Source organism: Musca autumnalis, unplaced genomic scaffold (assembly GCF_047663935.1).
Source record: "Musca autumnalis isolate F117 unplaced genomic scaffold, ASM4766393v1 scaffold_1, whole genome shotgun sequence".
NCBI classification, from domain to species: Eukaryota; Metazoa; Arthropoda; class Insecta; order Diptera; family Muscidae; genus Musca; species Musca autumnalis.
Window position 1 is genome coordinate 233,125,120 of NW_027411644.1, and position 20,037 is coordinate 233,145,156.

The 20,037-nt window shown below is 33.6% G+C and overlaps 1 protein-coding gene across 29 annotated transcripts in view; it reads left to right on the top strand.

Moving 5' to 3' along the window:
* Positions 1–15,320: 15,320 nt before the first annotated feature.
* Positions 15,321–20,037, top strand: part of Syp (synaptotagmin binding cytoplasmic RNA interacting protein) — a 329,536-nt gene continuing 324,819 nt past the window's right edge. For 7 of the 29 annotated variants that reach the window (XM_073960402.1, XM_073960421.1, XM_073960423.1 and 4 more), the window contains exon 1: positions 15,517–15,670. In XM_073960402.1, the coding sequence (XP_073816503.1) occupies positions 15,643–15,670 (28 nt within the window). In that variant the 5' untranslated portion in view covers positions 15,517–15,642. Of the gene's footprint in view, positions 15,671–20,037 lie in introns of all 29 variants that reach the window. The other 22 variants (XM_073960380.1, XM_073960390.1, XM_073960395.1 and 19 more) reach the window with 9 other exon arrangements.

The following is a 20,037-nucleotide window of genomic DNA, read 5'->3' on the forward strand; positions in this document are numbered from 1 at the left end:
GGACTATGTCGATTCATTCCTTTACGTACCTCCCCCGCAAAACTTTAGAGCTTTAATCTAAATCCATATTTAAACCCTCAGCCTATAGGCTAAAAGGGATATACACTTTGATACCGCCAAAAATGTGCCTCATCGAAATAACGGTTTTAGACCAGAAATTCGTATCAGACAATTTGCAGTCGATTTAGGCATGTCCGTCCGTCTGTTTGTCGGTCTGTCCTCTGTCTGTCTGTCTGGCTGACTGGTGCGCACGATAACTCTAGAACGGATCAACGGATTCGAACCAATTTTTGGGTATCGTAATATTTTGTCCAAATATAGTTTAAGTTCGAAGATGGGACTTATCGGTCCACTTCTTCGGGTACCTCCCCTAAAAAATTTAAAAATTTGTCTGTAAAATGGTGTAAACGATAACTCTCGAAGGGAGCAATCAATGTGGTCCAAACATTGCACATCGTATTATTCCTTTCAAATATAGATTGGTTTGGAATATGGACTACATCCACACTTTCTGGTACCTCCCACACAAAATTCGGATAAAGTAAAGTTTAAGAGCTCCACTCGGACCGTTCCGAATTTTTTCAGTAAGTTGTCCTTGCGGCTCCCTTTACGATGGTACAATTTTTTTCTTGCGCAAGTCCATACTTCCTGAGATATTGACCTAAAAGTTCCAAGAAACCCTGACGCCACCAACCAAAATGCCAAATCTTCAAGATAATTCTCGCAGCGAGCTTCTGATTGGTGCAGACTTTGCACATCGTATTTTCTCATCCAGTCATGTATCACGTTGGAATATGGACTAGATCGGTCCACTCCTTCGGGTATCTCCCGCACAAAGTTCGGATAAAGTGAAGTTTAAGAGCTCCTCTCGGATCGTTTTAAAATTTGTTTCAGTAATTTGTCCATGCTGCTCCCTTTACGACGGTGTAATTTTTTCTTGCGCAAGTCCATACTTCCTGAGATATTGGGCAAAGTGTTCCAAGAAACCCTGACGACACCAACCAAAATGGCAAATCCGCAGGATAATTCTCGCAGACAGTTTCTGATTGGTGCAGACTTTGCACATCATATTATTTCCTCCAGTCATGTATCAGGTTAGAATCTGGACTATATCGGTCCACTCCTTGGGGTATCTTCCGCACAAAATTCAGAAAAGGTAAACTATAGAAGCTTCTCTCGCATTGTTTTGATGCGTTTTTCAGTAGGTAGGTTCAACCGTACAATTTTTTTCCGGAGTAAGTCCGTACTTCCTGAGATAATGGCCCAAAACCCTGCCTTCACATACTAAAATGGCTATTGTACAAGGTAACTTTAAAAGTTTTTCAAAGTTTTTCTTTGAAACTTAGTTTAACGTTTAATATTTTGAGTCCTTTATGAAGAAGTTTGGTTACTATGTCAATAATTTGGTATAGCACCACTACGGTACCTACAGATTTTAAAGCAAACTCTTCATACAAAATCAATATATTTTATATACGGCATGATTATTGTGTCTGTTTTTTTTTTTTGGTCAGTGGCTGAGGTTATATATCCGTCAGTACAGCTGACTGAAACTTTCTTACTTGTTGTTGTAACAACTTGTATTCACTTCCCACATTACGACGGTACATGTTTTTTTCAGAGCCAAGCCTTTACTTCTTGAGATAATGACCCAAAAGCTGCAAAAAGGCTGCCGGTACCAACTAAACTGGGTAGTACATAAGATAACCCTTGGTCCAAACGTTGTACATCGTATTATATAGATGTCAGAAGTATTGTGTGTTACTTCTTTTCTTTAGGTCCGAGGCTGAGGGTATATCTATGTCGGTCAAGTCGAGTGATACTTTTTTTAACTTGTTTTGTATGCAAGTTCATATGCCTAAAATTCTGAAAATCTTCTAAATACATAAAAGAGCATTTCAATTCACATAGGCCGAGGGTATATCTCTGATACTTTTTTACTTGTTTTTGTTTTTTAATTCTACGTATATTCCTCGTTTTCAGCCATCCACAAATCCACGGTGACAGCTTCTTTTTTGGGGTTTTCTTTTGAATATACAAAAATCCACATTTATTTTCGACATTGTGTCTCCATTCTTATGTCACAATTACTACTTAGATGTTCTTGTAAAAATACATTTTCCTTGCCTATCTATGTCTCAAATAAAATATTGAATAAATTATATATGTAAATATTATTTTATATATGTATAAGTAATTATTACAAACACCAATTTTATAAATTGTATTCCAAAATATATTTTAATAATGTCGGTTTATGAAGACCCTAATACGTACATTTGAGTTTAAAAAAATTATTTATAATTTAATACAAAATCCATTTATATTTTGGCTCTAAGAAAAAATGACTTAATGGATAATATTATTTTATAAATATATTTTTGTTGTTACCAAATATCACAAAATAATACAAATCTACCAAATTATTAAAGCCAATTGTTTTAATCAATTAATAGTTCTATTAAATATATGATATGTATATTTCCAATAAAATAAAAAAACTAAAAATTTGAAATAAAAAATGACGAGATTTTCTGGTTCTTTTAAATTACTGAAAAAATTATATAATTTGGAAAATTTAAATATGAGGACTAATACAATAAATAATTCCAAGCTAAAAAGGTAATAATGATAAATTGTGTAAAAGGGGTAATTATTAAAAAAATATGATGGAATTATTGAGTAGTTTCAATGTTTTTGGTGCGACAGTAGAAGAACGTCTAACAATTTCAGCAAAATATGTCATTGAATGTATAAACGTTTTTGGGTAATAATTATGTTTTATTATAGTGGAGAAACATGTGAATGAGTTTTTCATTAATTTTAATAGAACTAAAATAAATTTTAATTTGATTTATCATTTTACAATTAAAAATGAATAATTATGCATTTAAACGATGTCAATGTTAAAATAATAGGTGTGTTCGTTTACTCAATAATTTGTACACATTTTTACAAGTCCAATAACTTCTTGTTAAGGACTAAGGTCTTTTGCATTGTACTGTAGAGTAAAAGAACAACATCCAGTGAAAATTCGTACAAATTTTGAGTAAAAGAACACCCATAATGAATGGTTTAAAAAAAATATCACATTTTACCCCCACATGACACTGTAACTTATCTCGATTATCAAATATTAAAGAAAATACAAACAAATCAATTGTTATAACACAAAGATTATTGTTACGTTTTTAATTTGTAGTATAATAATTGAAATACAACACTAAAAATAAGTAAACAATTACCAATTAATTTGTTAATTTGTAAATTCATGTTACTAAAATGAAAACAAAAATTTAACGGAAAACGTAAAGAAAGAGAAATATGTACTTAATAATAATTTGTGATAGTTTGAATTTATGACTTTTTTTTAATTTAAAAAAATGTTAATTGTTATTTTTATCGATGATAATAAATAAGACATATAAGAATAAAAATGTTTTAATTATGTATAACTATCTAAAATTAATAACAAAACTAAAATTGAATAAAATAATTAAAAAAAAAACTATTTAATAAACTTAAGAATACTCATTATAAATTATGAATAATCATTAAAAAAAAAGCAAAGGAAATGAAATCGAATAAAGTGAAACTATGGTCAATCTCATTACAAATAAAATTAAAATAAACGTTTGATTTGTTTTTATATCCAATAAGAATGGTAAGTCACTATAAGAAGTGCTAAAGCAGCAGAGTTATTTAAAATCCGGGGCACCTAAGTACTTAAAAATAATATTTAATTTTAACCCTCTGAACCCCGATTGTTTTCGTAGAGATAAAAATATTTTTTTTTTGTGTTTCTTTGGAAAAGCCGAAAAGTGAGTGTGATTCTCATTCATTTGGGAATACTAGACACTTAAAGAGTTCGGTTTTTCACTAAAAAAGGCATCATTTCAAAAACTGAGAAGCCAATTGATAATTCTCTTCGCCGGGATGAAATCATGATATTGGTAGCGATCAGTAAAATTTTGCAACACTGTCAGTTCGTTTTGAAAAACATTACTCTCTGTAATTATGTTGAGTCTTTTTAAGCATTTTTTAATAAATAACTTTTTTTTCTAAAACGTATCGCTATCGGGCCTTCTTTTAAAAGTGCCAAAAACTTTGGAGGGTAATATGGGTGTATCCTTACATGTCAATCCTTTGGTTTTTGATTGAGAAAATACTCTTACAACATTCCAAGCAAATCCCTGACTTTATTTGAATGTAACATTTATGATTAAATTTGTATCGCATATTTAAATTTTTCATCTAAAGTCGAAAATTACAAAAAGTCGGTTTATTTGAATTGCTTGCGTTTTAGGCCAATTGCGTGGAAATGCATAGGTCAAATGAAGCTTTATAAGCATGGAATGACAGATAACAGACAATACTATAACAAAATGCAAAAAACACCACAATATCCCAGTTTTACGTTAATTTTTGCAACCATTTTTGGTGGCGTTTAAACGACCAGTGGCTTTAAGTGGGTTAAAGCTCAAAAGTGTTGCGGAGGAGGTATCTGAAGGAATGCATCCATTTTTAAAGTGGATCTTATTTTGAAAGTCATTTATTTTATAGATTGCCCTCAAATCACTTCAGTTGATTATCGTATAATTTAGAGCTTTTGGACCACTATGTCAGAAAGCATGGACTTGCCCACGAAAAACATAACATCGCTGTAAATAGGACCAAAAAGAGGAGATGCAACGGTATAATTTTCCAAAAGGATCTTGGAACCAGGGACGTAGCCAGGATTTCATTTCGGGGGGGGGCCCACCTGACCAAAATTTTGAAAGTTCGAAAATGTCTTATTTAGCGAAGATGTAAACCTTATTTTAAACTTATTTCACTGATGAAATAATTTTCATTACTATTTTTTAATTCAAATGGCGTAAGACTTCTTGGCCAATTTTATCTTGTTTTCAGAACTTTTTTTACTGTTAATACATATATGGTCAACACAATGAATATATTAATAGTCCCATATATTTTTGGGCGTACAATTAATAAAATAAGTCACAACTATAGTGAATATTATGAAATTCAGTGATATCACTTCGGTATGACCAAAAGAAAGCGAATACAATCGGAAAAGCTTAGAAATATCATAACATTTAATTTTCAAACATCTTAACATTATAATTTTCAAATATATGCAAAAATTCGATGTCCACTTATCCCAAAGAATTTCTGAAGGCCGAGAACTAATGCTGAGCAATAGTTAGTCAAGCACATAATCGCGGTTATGTAAATGATAAATTCTGTCGCCAAAACATGCATCTGTCAATAGACTAGTTTTGGCGTCCAATAGTCGGACTTCACTTATAGAAATTCTGGTTTCCTATCCTGGATCTTCTCATAAATTGATCAGGAACAAGGGAAACCCTGGAATCCAGTCTTAAATTCTTTTAAAATGAAATTATGTCGCCCAATCCAAGTTCTATACATGTATACATTCTTTTAGCAAAAATCTATAAACACAATTTTTCCCAATCTAAATTTTTTATACTCTCCGCCTTTAGCCAAAATGTGCATCATCGAAATAATGGCTTTAGGGCCAAAGTGTGTTTGGAAGAAATCTGTTTCAGAAAACTTGGAGTCGACTTAGCTATGTCCGTTCGTCTGGGTATCTGCCTGGAGAGCACGATAATTCTCAAACAGATCAACCGATTCTGTCCAAAATTTGGCCTTCGTCATATTTTGATCAACTTCGAAGAGGGGCCATATCGATCTACTCTTTCGGCAAACTTCCACAGAGTATTTCAAAAAATTTCAGCGAAGTGCAGTTTAAGACCTCCCCGGACAAGCTGTGTAAGCTTAAGACCTCAATGGTAATGACTGCACTTCCTTAATGCTTATAATTTAGTTATAAGTAAAAATATGAAATAAATAAAAAGAACTCTCTGGAAACGCTTTGCTTTTTTGCAACAAGTGTTCTCGGGGCCCCTATTACTACAGAACAAGTTTTTCAGAGGCAAGTCTATACTTCCAGAGAAAATGGCCCGGAAGCGAGTTTTCTTGAACGGAGCAACAGATTTGGTCCAAACTTTGGATTTAGTAATATTTTTTCCAAACTTTGTTTTTGCTCGAAAATGGGCCATACTGAGGTACGTTCCTCACAAACCTTCAAAATAGTTGTTTAAGTGCACTTTAAGGTCTATTTGAGGATCTTTAGACATTTTTACTGAAGGTATTCCTTCTGTTTAGAGCGGTGTTATGTTTTTCGTGGGCAAGTCCATATTTCCTGACATAAGGGTCAAAAGGTGAAAATTATACTGTGGCGAACTGAAATGACTGGTGGGCGCAATATCTTTTAAAAGGAATGACTCCCAAAATAAGATCTACACCCAAAATGAACCATCTCCACATATCAACCATACGCAAGCGATCTTCATTCCAAATATCAGAATTACGAAAATTAGGGTCACATAGTACTTTCATGTATTTTCTGTACGTATTTCCAAAACCAACTCCATTTATCTAAGCTACGCAAAATGTAGTTCCTTACCACCAATACTAAATTTAGAACCCTTTAGTACTTTCCGCCAGGGACGTACGCAGGATTTCATTTCGGGGGGGGGCCCAACTTGACCAAAAATCATGAAAAATTCAAATGTTGTGTAGCATTACGTAAAGCTATTTTAATGGGTTATGACCACTTATAAGACTCAGAAAAGCCATTTTCATGCATTTTTATAAGAAATCTATTAAACCTTTTGATAAATCTTTCTGAAAAATGCCCGCCTATAAAGCACTGTTTTTACTAAAGCAGTTTGCGGTACCCACTGTCATTTGAAAAATAACAAAAACCATCAGCATATACTTTTGTGTGATCAATACGAACCTAATTATGGAAACTGAATTAAAAAAATCAATTTTTAAAAATTTTGAACAGTTAAAATCAAAATTTCGATTTTAACAAAAATAAAAACTGTAAAAAATTGATATTATTGTCGGGCTCCGTCAGCAGTTTTTTAAAGACTCTCTCGGTTAATCACATGCTTTATGTGTATAATAGTCGCATAAAAACATATAAAGACCGGAGCATCCGTTTTCGAGCTACAGTGGGCACCGCTTTGAAAAGTACCACTTCGAGGAAAAGAGGTTTTTAGTTTCTATGCTACATACAAAACACAATAAATGTTTCCCTTCGAAAGCTCATATCTCGGTAAATTTTTGTCCGATGGACTGGAGATTTTGGCACATGAGTCAAAAAAAAATTAGATTTTTCGAATTTCATATGAAATATGGTACATAGTATATAAATTCAATAGAAAGAATTGATAATATATAGGATACAATTTTAACTATTTACAGAGTAGGATATTTAGAATTGAAAATAGCCCAGGAACATTTGAGGGAAGGGGTTCCAGGCGATGACGTGATTTCATGGCATCTTTTGCATAGGTTCCAACGAAGTCGTGAAAGATCCGATCTTTTCATTTGCATTTAAACCAATGCCGATATTTTCATTAGGCTTTGAACCCATGCAAAGGAAGTCGTGAAAGATCTGATTTCTTCATCAGCATTTGAACCCATTCCATCGAGCCAATAGAGATGGATTTTGTGTTTGTATTTATACACATTTTTCTAAATATATAAGATTAATTTGTTACAATAGGCTTAATGTTGTCGGAGACTCGAAATCATAACCAACGTTGTTAAAACTCTCGTCGTAATTGAAAATGTATATTTTGAAGGTTGTGGCCACATTAATCCACCGAAATGGCTGAAATTTGTGGTGGAGGGTATAAAAAGTTCGGCCCGACCGAACTTAACGCTTTTCTTACTTGTTAGATATATTATAGCATTTGAGGCAATAAATGTAGTTTTTCCAGTTCATTATTTCTCCAAATATTTTATTTTGGCTCTTACTAGGCGTTTACACCAGACAGTTTGTCTTCAAATACAACTCTGATTTACTAACACATACATACATTTGTCGTTTGTCTCCCAGCTGTCCATCATTTTTTCACAGACAGTAAGGAATACAAATTTTTGGCATTTTTTGTAAAAATAAGTGAGCTAATAATTGAAATGTGTTCAAAACAAAAGAACATGAACAAAAAGGAAATATGTGAACGGAAAACAAAAAGATGTCGATGATTTTCATTCAAAATTTTACAACTGTTTTTGCAGTTGTCGGGACGCCTACGTCACACAGGCAAGTTGTGGGATTTTGACAATCAATAGATGAAGCCAACTGTCCTGTCATTTGTAAACGCAGGGTTATCTACAAATTTGCTACAGAGGTCAGAAGAAGATTTGCCTTGGTTTCAGAGATATAGCTTTAAAAATTCAATATTTAACAATGTTTAGATGGGTCCATAAAATCCAAGCTGGATCTGACTCAACAAAACGCAACTAGAACTTATGTATTTTGGGTCAGTACTTTCACAAAATCCTCACTTCAAATTGTTTGCACAAGATTATCTTAAAAATGTTGAACAGTGTTATTTACGGGAGAGATAGAGTCTGATTCCACGATTATTTTTACTTTTAATATAATGTTACAAAAGAAGCGTTATAATTTTTGTTTCTTAGGGCCTGTTTATGTATGTCGATAAGAAAATGAATACGCAAGAAAAACTACCAAATTTGAGTGCGCTTTTCAAATTTGTTTTTTTTTTTTTTTTTTTTTTTTTTTGAAGCAAAAGCAAAGGAAATAATGTTTCCAAAACTAAGATTTGGGTGTGTTTTTTGCGCACACATTTTCGTTTCGAAATACATAAACTGGGGGTTAATTGTACGATTAGTTTCTATATAGTTATGACAAATAACAATTGATCCTTATTGAACCCCACATAGTTATTCGCTAATAATTATTATCAAAAGCTAATTAAGGTTCGATTTTAGAGTGAATCGGTTAGTCCCATCGACCATTTTGGCGAACATTTTTTTTATCTTTTATGACAAAGGTACCGATATGACTTAAATTTAATTACGAGATCCATATCTTGGACCAAATCGGTTGATCCGTTCGAGATTTATCATGAGTTCCAACCTGCCAGACAAACAGAGATACAGACGCACGGACGGTGGTAAGTACTTCCATCTTGTCTGAAATGAATATCGTCCAAACGTATGTGGAGTCTAAAATCATTATTTTGATGAGACCTATTTGTATCGTATCCTAGTGTATATAATCTCGCAACCTTAAAGTCTGATACTACAATTATACATCGGTGATAATAAGGAAAAAAATAAAGTGACGCACAAAAAGTCATATGCCTTCATTATTTTCTCATACTGTTTAGCAGCTAATTTGTCTAAAATAGAATAACAAAATTTTGGCGATGGCAGTAAAACAGATTTCTAATTGGCTTTCAAGATGTAGTCCACGAAGGACAGACCCTTCATACATTTTATCCAATAGATATTTGTTCATATACTTCCATTTCCACAATACTGAACTCCTTATTTTTGTTGTTACAGAATGAGTTTTAATCCTCGAGAGCTCTATATAGTTCGAATATGACATAAACTTGGAGTATATTCATTATGGAATTCGCATTTGATAGTGGAATGATATGACATGAAGAAGTAATTCAGATTTCATTGGAAGTTTCTCTCAAAAACAGCATACAAACAAAAAATGTTCAAATATTTTCTTACAAAACTTGTTAATGATGAACATTTTCTGTTCAGGAACTTAAGAAAAGTATATGTTTTAATTTGAAATCTTCAAACATACAAACATTTTTATGAGAAAAAAATATAATAAGTAGTTACAGTAGCTTAACAAATTTTGTTCGACCAAACCATTTCGGGGGGGCCCGGGCCCCCGTGCCCCCCCCTGCGTACGTCCCTGCTTTCCGCACACATTCGTAAGTACGAATTTCCAAAATTACCTCCATATTTCAACCCCAAACTTCAAAAATAATCTTAATTCCAAATTTCAGGATTCTAGTTCTATTCAAATTTTACAAAATTTAGTACCATTTAGTACACATAAATAAGAACTTCCAAAACTAACTCCAAGTCCCAACCCCTTACTCCAACAGTAACCTAAATTCCTAATTTCAGGATTTTAGCTCCATCCATTCATCCAAGTTGTCCCAAATTTAGTACCATTTTGTGCTCTTCGTATCCATATATGCGAGTTTCCAAAAATACCACCCTATCTCAAACTTACACTTCAACAGTAATCTTAAATCCAAATCTCAGGATTCCAGCTCTACCCCTTCACCCAAATCCAACTTGCACCAAATTTAGTAAAATGTTATACTTTTCGTATCCATAAATACGAATTTCCAAAACTTTCCAAACCTACAATCCGATAGTAATTTTAAGCTCAGTATTGCAGCTCTATCCGTTCTCCAAAATCCAAATTTGACAAAATTTAGTACTATGTTATACCTTTCGTTCAGTATGAATTTCCAAACTACCTCAATATCTCAATCCTACAATCCATCTTAATTCAAAATTTCAGGATTCTAGCTCTATCCGTTCTTCCATTTTCAAGTCGCACCAAATTTAGTACCATTTAGTACTTTTCGTACACATGTGTATACATTTCCAAAATCAACACCTTACGTCAAACCTACATCTCAACCTTTATTTTCATTCCAAATGTTTAGCTCTATCCCAAATTTACTACATTTTAGTACTTTTCGCACACTTTTAGTTCAAATTTCTAAAAGCCCTTTGGTACATCTGTCATACACTCAATCAGTGGCCCCCATTTCAAAGTTCTAGCTCTACCGGTTCGCCAAATACAAACGGTACCATATTTAGTACCTTTTAGTACTTTTCGTACCGTTCCCGTACGGATTTCCAAAAACCCAGCCTTATCTGACACCTTTGGACCAAGACTTACCCTCACACAAAATTTCAAGATTCTAGCTTCAGCCGTTTCGTCTGGGCGTTGATAAATCATAAAGTCAGTCAGTGAGTCAATCACTTTACTCTTTTATTAGTATAGATTGTTGAATTGCTCTTATAAAAAATTTCAAAAACAAAATATCGCCAAAATGTTTTTTCTGGATGTTGTTTATAAGCCAAAGTCATGGACGTAATATGTTACAAACGTTCAATAAATACAAATAAACGTTTTTTTCTGAACTCAGTAACACTTACTGTTAGCCTAAAATTTCTATAAAACGCTTAAACAACTCCTTAAAACTTAACAAGAACTACGCATAAAATTGCTCAAAAAGTCTAACTTGTTCATTATTTTTATATTTTCAAAGATGTTGGACAATAAGTATACCAATGTAGTTCAATAATTCTCTGTAATACTTCCAACTACTTTACATATTTCTTGAACAATTTAAAACCGTTTAAAATTTTACTCAAAAATTAAAAAAATGTGTAACATAAGCTAATATCCTATGGGAACTAAAATCATTTCGGGGCGGGCCCGGGCCCCCCCCCCTGACTACGTCGGTGCTTGGAACAGATCATAAACCGCACTAAAACAAAAATGTTGAACCTTTCAGGAGGAGGTACCCTAAGGAGAAGACGGATATGGACCATATTTAGGGTTTTGGGTTTTCCCGGTTTTTATCATTCCAGGGAAACGGGAAACATAAAATCGCCATTCCCGGGAATCCGGGATTTCCCGGGAAATTTTAAAATACAAGAGTGGATCAATATTTCCGTGATTTTTTTATCTTCCCATAGTAAATTATATGAAATACAATATTTTCAAAGTTCAAAAATGGACGATACGTTTTCGCTCTATCGATTAAAAACGAAAAATATGCCCATTTTGCCCACACTGACCATTATTTCCATTATTCAAAGCTAAGGAAATCGCTCTATGGAAAGTGATTTGGCTCAATCAATGAAGTTATTGATCAGATTTTTCCAATTTTATGGACCTCGAAAATCGTATGTTTTATTCTTATGCTTAAGATTGCTTGAAACAAGTAAGAAAGTATCAGTTAGCTGTGCCGACTGAGATATACCCTCAGCCTCGGACCTAAAGAAAAGAAGCAAACACAATACTTCTGACGTTTCTAGGGGCTTTTTGAATTTTTGAGCCAATTTCTTGGGAAGTATCATGATACAATAAGAAGGTAACATTATCAGCCCAGCTGAAGCCCAGCTGATGGTAACATAATGTGTCAATTGCATTGAATTTATGTCAAATTTTGACATCTTATGTTACCAAAAACGGGAGTTGCTGCTACCTTCTTATTGTATCATGGGAAGTATGGATTTGCCCCCAAAAAAAGCACCCTTTAAACTAGGGCCGCACACAAAACATGTTACCAAACATTTAAAAGAGAGAGTGTGGGAGATTTCTCCCTTCGACGGTTATCTTACGTACTACCCATGTAGTTGGTATAGGCAGCATTTTTTTTTTTGAGATTTTGGGCCTTTACCTCAGGAAAGGTGGACTTGCCCTCTCAAAAAAAGTTGCGCCGTCGTAACAGAGCCTTCAAGTAGAAATTTTTGGAAAGAATTTCAAAACGATTCGAGATGAGCTGTTAAACTGCACTTTTCCTAAATTTTTTCCATATTCCAACCTGATACATGACTAGATGAAATAATACGATAAACAAAGTTTGGACCAATTAGAAACTTCCTGCGGGAGTTATGTTGCCAATTTTACTTGTTGCCGTCAAGGTTTCTTGGAGCTTTTAAGACATTATCTCAGAAAGTATGGATTTGCACCGAAAAAAATTGTAATGTTATAAAGGGGACCGTAGACAAACTGCTGAAAAAATTCAAATCGACCCGTAAGGAGCTCTAAAACTTCACATTTTCCGAATTTTGTGTGTAACCCCTACTATGCATGGAACTAATATAACCATATGCAAAATTATTACCGATTCGGTTATTCCCTTTGGGAGTTGTCGTGCGCACCATTTTAGCGATAATTGTTGTACTTTTGTGGGGAGCATATTTTATGTCGTTGCCCGATGTTAACTCGAAAGCGATATAGATTAACAGGAATATGCTTTCCTCCAAGCTTATGGGTCGATCTTGCATTGCCACTAAACTTGAGTTGCGTTGTCAGTTGTCTGCGCGACTGAGATGAAATGTTGTACCATTAATGTCAACTCAACTGGGTGGTCGATAAACATGTTATCGATCAGTGTTTTTTCAAACTTGTGACCTCTATTCGCAAAAAAAAACTATTTTAAAAATAATTTGCGCTTTGGATAACTCTTTTGTGTATTCTGCACAATATTTTGGCTGAGTTTTCGAGCAAATTTGGAAAAAAACCCAAGATTGGAATATAACTTGGCCATTGAATCTTCGGATCGTCAAGTTTTATTTGCTGTCCCAACCTACTGGATTTTTCGCCAAATTCATTTGCAAAAGATTTGCTGCTGTCTGCTCCAAAGGCGATAAATTCACTTCTTGTGATGGTCCACTACCAGTGGCGTTGAAGTTTCTTTTATTTTGAGCCATTTTCTTCTTCAACTTTGCTTTAAAGTGAATCCAGACTCTCTGCCACTCTTCAGGTGTTCGTGTTGGAGGTCCATGGCTGTTTAAACTGTCCGTAATGGACCTCCACGCTTCATCCGCTGTGGCTTTGTCACCAAAAACCCGAACTCCCCGGGCTAAGTTTGGATTTTCACTCAGTTTATCAATTAATATTTCGAACTGTTGCTTTGTCGTTATTTTTACCATATTGATACACAAAATTAATTAATAATGCAAAGAATCAATAATTGTTAACAAAATGTTCATTTTTCCTTCTATTTTACTTCTTGTTTCTTCGAAAATGTTCACTGCAACTGAAAATTGGTGGTTGCTGAAAAACAGCCGCTTCGTCAACTGAGATTCGCAACTTCAGTTGAGTGTTGCCATACGTGGATCAATTTTGACAACTGACAACGCCACTCAACGATAATTGTTATCGATGATCGACCCCTTAACCTTCTACTCAAACATGGAACCAATAATCATAAACAACATCATCAAACATTTGAATTGGCTGGGACGGCGCGACCCATACCATGAACGATCATCAAGCTTAACTCTAAACAAAAAAATTAAAAAAAAATCATTAAAAATGATCATCGCCCTAACAGGCTAAATTTCAAAAATTAAAAAAACAGGCTGAGCACGTCTGGGATTTGAACCCACGTCCTTGAAAACATATCAAAAAAATGTTGTCACGGCGTGTTAGCGTTCAAAGCCAAAACTCATAACTTCAAAGGCAGCGCAAAATAGCGTTTGTCATGAAGAAATACATTTCAAGGGCCAAATATCCTAATGTATAAAAACACATTTGCATTTGAAAAACGAAAAGTTCTAGGACAGAGAAGCCATTCCACAGTCGATACGTCTGAAGAGCTGCTCAACTAACAGCGAAGCCAGGGGCCTAATTCTCGCATACGTGATCAAGTTATTTCGATCGACATTTTCAGTATTTGGATTACGGCATCGGTTGTCGAATACACTTTCGACTGGAATCTTGCGAGTTTTTGCCCGCAACACATCTACTGTCGAAATGATTATTTTTTGGCACAAAACGAACTTTTATGAAACATATCAAAATCACATACTAAAGACTTTTTCCAATAAAATGAGTAAAAAACTAGACAAAAAGGGACTGTTTCTTAAAAATAAAAAATATATTTTCCAATGCCAGAATGCGATTTTTATATTTTTACATAGTGGAATTTATTTCGGGTCATTATTACTTTTAATTTTTTACAACTTTCTATTATTTTATACAATTTTCATGATTTCATTTCATTTTACGAGAAACTTGCCGCTCAACATCTTCTTTGTTTGTAATATTTTGTGTTTGCCATATCTTTCAACGTTCGATAACCGTATGTATCGATAACTTTTTTAAATAATTTCGATCGTATAAGGAAATCCAAAAATTTCGATCGTTCGTAATTTTTCTTCGAACAAAAACTCGCTCGATAACGGATGCGAGAATTAGGCCCCAGTAGTGCGATTCTCTAAGACATTTTTTGAGTTACCGACAAAAATCGGTAACGTTAAAACGCAAAATTATGAATGGAAAGTTCAAATAAAGTTGACAACACTGTTGCTGTCGGTAGAACATTGCGACTACTTTTTATTGGTCGCTAACTTACCGAATAATATCGTTAATAACCGAAATTATAAGAATTTTAATTTTACCGATTTTTGTCGGTAACTCAAAAAATGAGTTAGAGAATCGCACTACTGGCCACGTAATTTGGTGACTGAGTGGGTTCGAGTCCTTGGCTTTCCTTTTTCACTTTCAAAACATTTCCGATCATCAAACATAACTCCAAACGAGAAAATTAATAAAACATTAATTAGACGAAAAGAAGCGGGTGTATATGATTTTATGCAGATCCATCCTAATATAAACACTACTGTACACATTTCAAAATCACCCCATACATTGGAATAAATGTCAAAAAAATGTGTTGTCAAAAACATATAAAAAATTGCTATCTACAAAAAATTATTGGAAAAATTCAATAGCAAAAGAAAACTTTTTAAAAATTCAAAACTATTTGCAATCACATAAAAATTTATCAAAATTTTGCAAAAATCTTTAAACTAACCAATGAAATTAATTGAGCTTATTTATTGTTAACTAAACTTTATTGGAAATTGTTTCTTAAACAAAAATTGGGAATATTGTCTTGAACTTTTGCCATAGTCAAGATTTTTTTACTATCACTTTCAACGAACGAACTTTGTGTCCAGCTGAAGCAAGATTCCAGAAGAAACAAAATAAAAATGATGAGCAAAATGATCAAAAAATATGGTAAGTCAGAAGTGTTCTTTCTTTCGTTTTTAAAATGGGAAATGCATGCATGTTTCTGGTTAAAAATTACGCTTATAGAATTGGAAGTCTAAACCTAAATTATTATTATTATATGTTTTTTGCTAGTAAAAACAAGAAAAATTTATATTACCAAAATTAGCGTTAAACAGAATGAAGAGTTTTTACTAGATTCTATTTCTCTGAAACTCACATTCGTCAATGCCTTGGTTATGAACATAAGAATATGTTCACATTAATACATACTTACCCCCTGTTTTTGTAACTATTTTTTGTTCGTTCGTCTATATTCGTAATAATTTGGGCATCCATAGCTCGGCCCCTAGATGACATACAGACCTAATTCTTCGTAGACACGTTCTATATATAGTTAAGAAATCCTCATTCAATAATCAGAGTTCCAAATTTTTGCTAAGGCGAGTAAACCGATCTACATAATTTGACAATTCGTGTGAGAACAATAAAATGTTTTACAAAAACAGGGGGTTTATCCGGAACAAGGCGGGATTACACGCGCACTCTCGATTTTCTCCTAAAGACTTATATCTCGAGATGATACATATATTTTTGTGTTCACGACAACGAGACCTACCTGTGGTAAAAATTTCTAAATATCGAGAGTGCGCGTTTAATCCCGTCTTATGCCCTTAATCCATCCCCCATAGGGATCTATCTTATCCTTAATATTGCCCGGCCGATCTTGGTTAAATATTAAATATCAACCATTTTATAGAAACGTATAACGATCGCTTTTATTCGTTTTACGACTTTACAAAAATTGAGTACCTTTTTTATAAACGGGTTTAGAAATTTTCCAAGCAGGTTGTGCTCGCGCCTACATTTTTCTCGGCGGCACGTCCATACTTCTTGAGACAATGTCCAAAAATTCCAAAATAACCCTGCCGGCACCAACTCAAGTTACTTATGAGCACAAAAACTTACTTGACCAAAAGTTATGAAATTAAAAAAATTTGTGTAGCATTACGTAAAGCTATTTTAAAGGGGTTTTAGTTGATTTTATATGAAATATTGATACAAAGTATATAATTTCAATTGAGAGAGTTTACAATATTTTAGATATAACTTTGAAATTTGGAACAGAGTATAATAAATTAGTCTTTGGATGTTTAGAATTGAAATTAACCATATCAGAACATGTTCAGTATAGTCCCCATACACAAATTCCGCCTGCTATTTTTAAGATTTTAACCAAATTCTCCAACGCAATTGACGCAATAACTAAAAAATCTTTGAAATGAACATTACCCATATAGATTTACGTTTTAATGTATCCTAGAATTTTTAACCACAGTAGCTCTTATTTGGCATTTTTCTATTTCAAAGGGATATCCATATATCCCACACTAACTTCAGTCCCATTAAAAAAGTTTTGTCTTTTTTTGCCTTATTAGTTATCAATTGGACACATTTTCACCACGAGGACTGATTCTGACAAGAAGATCTATCTAAAAACCTACTATTGTTATTTGTATACCATTAATTAATTGAAATCAATAACTCCAAAAAAAGAATAAATCGAATCCGCGAGTGCAGATTGGGCTTGTACCGAACTATTGTTAGAAAATAATATTCTTTTATGTCATAAAAACACCAAAACTTTACTATTTTACCAGAAGTGATAGAAAATTACATTTATGGTCTGTTCCAGTACTGCAAGAATCTACTCATTTTTAGTAGCAAAAATGTGTAGATTCCTGAAGGTTCTGGAACAGGAATTTAGAAAAAGAGAAAACATTTTTATCAGGGGTCGGGCGATACCAACTACGACTCATAGACTCCGAATTCTACTCGCAGTACTGTTTGATACTACGAAATCCACATTCTGTCTCGGCAAAATTTTAAGTCCTGACAAAATAGGTTTAGTCGAAAAACTCCATCAGTAGTGCGATAGTCTAACACATTTTTTGAGTTACCGACAAAAATCGGTAAAATTTAAACCCAAAATTATATATGAAAAGTTCAATAAAAATTGAAAACAGTTTTACTATCGGCATAACTTTACACTGCTTTTTATTCGTCGCTAACTTACCGAAAAAATCGGTAATTACCGAAATTATAAGTATTTTAAATTTTACCGACAATTGTCGGTAACTCAAAAATTGAGTTAGAGAATCGCTCTACTGATGGTTGTTGTTCCGCCTTATTTCTATCTTAATTGTACGATTAGATGTTTATGAACTCGATGACATTTAAAACGACTATGACTTCTGTCGGCACAGCGGAGGTAAACTTATGAAAATTCATAACTTTTGTTTTCTCGAAAACAAGTAAAAAATATCAGTCGGGTTTACCGACAGCCTGTGTAAGTTGAGACTTTTATCTATAGACAGATCGAATACGGGCTTCATAACCAAAATCTTTGTCCTATAAATTGTGTAGTCAGGGAGTTTCAGAATTTCGTGGCTTTTTTTGGACGTATAAACTTTCCGACAAAAATATCGAAACATTTGGGTATAAAACTTCAAGATTGTGGGTGTTGCGACTAAATGCTTATGCTGAGCTCATAAGTTTGACTTGGATAAGAGCGCAAAAGTTTTGCACTTTTGTGGAGAAGATACCTGAAAGGATGGTCCATTTTGGAAGTGGACCTAATTTTGGAAGTCATTCCTTTTGATAGTTATGGTGTCAAGCCGTTATTTTAGTTGATCATGGTAAGATTTAGAGCTTTTGAACCGTTATGTCATGAAGCATGGACTTACCACGAAAAATAGAATATCGCTGTAACCAAGACCGCAAGCAGTAGCATTGGTCAAAATGTCCAAAGGATTCTCGAACAGGCCATAAATTGCATTTATGTTGAAATTTTGTGAGGGAGGTATCCGAAGATGTTGTCGCATATAGACCCTCTTGGTACTTGATATACATATCGCTCAATTACTCAAAGAGTTGCATAACTCAAAAAATGCACTTTCTGAGTTCTACGACTTCTACTTTATCTTGTGTCAAATTTTCATGCTGATATCTCTAAAACTCGTCGAGTTACAGCTGGTTTACTACGAGTTTCGCATAGTTCAAAACAAAAGTTTTTGGAGTTTATGAAGCAATAAAACACTTCAAATCATGCTTGATCTTGCACAGAAATTTAACACTGATATCTGGCTAGGTGTTTGAAAAATATGGTCCACGTAGTTATTTTGTTTTTTATGTAATATTCTTTTTAAGTTGGGAAGTCAAATTTCAATCGCCAACTTAAAACGCATTTTTCTCGAAACTCGATGTTTTTATATGTGGCACTCTTTGAGTAAATGAGCGATATGTACGTCCGGAAGTAATTTTAGGATGTTCAAAGTTTCGGTGAAATCGGATATTGAAATTTTGTGTGCGATGTACCTGAAGGAGTGAACCGATATAATTCACATTCGAACCTAATCTATGTCTCGAAGAAATCGATTTGGACCTTCGAGAGTTATTGTGCGGACCATTTTAGCGAAATATTTTGTATATTTTTGCTAAATCGACGCCAAATTATTTGAAGCGGCTTTTGTCGAAAGATATGAGAAGTCAAAGGTCATTATTTCGATGAGGTACATTTTTATCGTTAGCCTAAAGGCCGAAATTACAGCAGATTTTAATACCATTTATCCAAAGTTTGAGCATTAATTTCGTTTACGGTTGTTTTCAGCTACAACTTTGTTAATGGTAGGAAAAAAAATCTGGTGGGTATGCTACTTATAGCAGATATTAGCACTTTATGGCGCACAACAATAAATTTTCTCCATTAAATAAATAATAAAATTGGTTTTAGAGATATACTCCACGGAAAACACTTGATATATCGTACATTTTGTCCAGTAAACATGTCATTTCATGCACTTCCAATCCGCACAATAATAAACTCGTCATTTTTTGAATACAGAATGAGTTTAAAGCCGCAAGACCTTTATATTCATTATAGAATTCCTCGACCCTTTATTATTTGATAATGAAATTACATGAGATAAAGAAGTAATTCAGAATTTATTGGAAGTTTTTCTCGAAAAGAGTATTCAAAGAAAAAATTGTTTAAATATTTCTTAGACAACTTGTACATACAGTACATTTTTAGTACATAACATTCAGAACAATCTAACTTTTCTTTTCAAAATTCCAAAAATAAAAATTATTTTAGAGAAAAAACGTAATAGTAATAAAAAAAATCCCTATGACACCGTGTGTAGTGGTTGGAGCGCAAGATAACTCCCGAACGGATCTGCCGATTCGGTCCAACATATAGCCTTCGTAATATTTTGTCCAGGCTTAGTTTAAGTTAGAAGATAAGTCATATCGGTCCAATCCTTCAGGTACCTCCCCCACAAAAGTTCAAAAATGTTCGGAAAAATTGAGCGCAC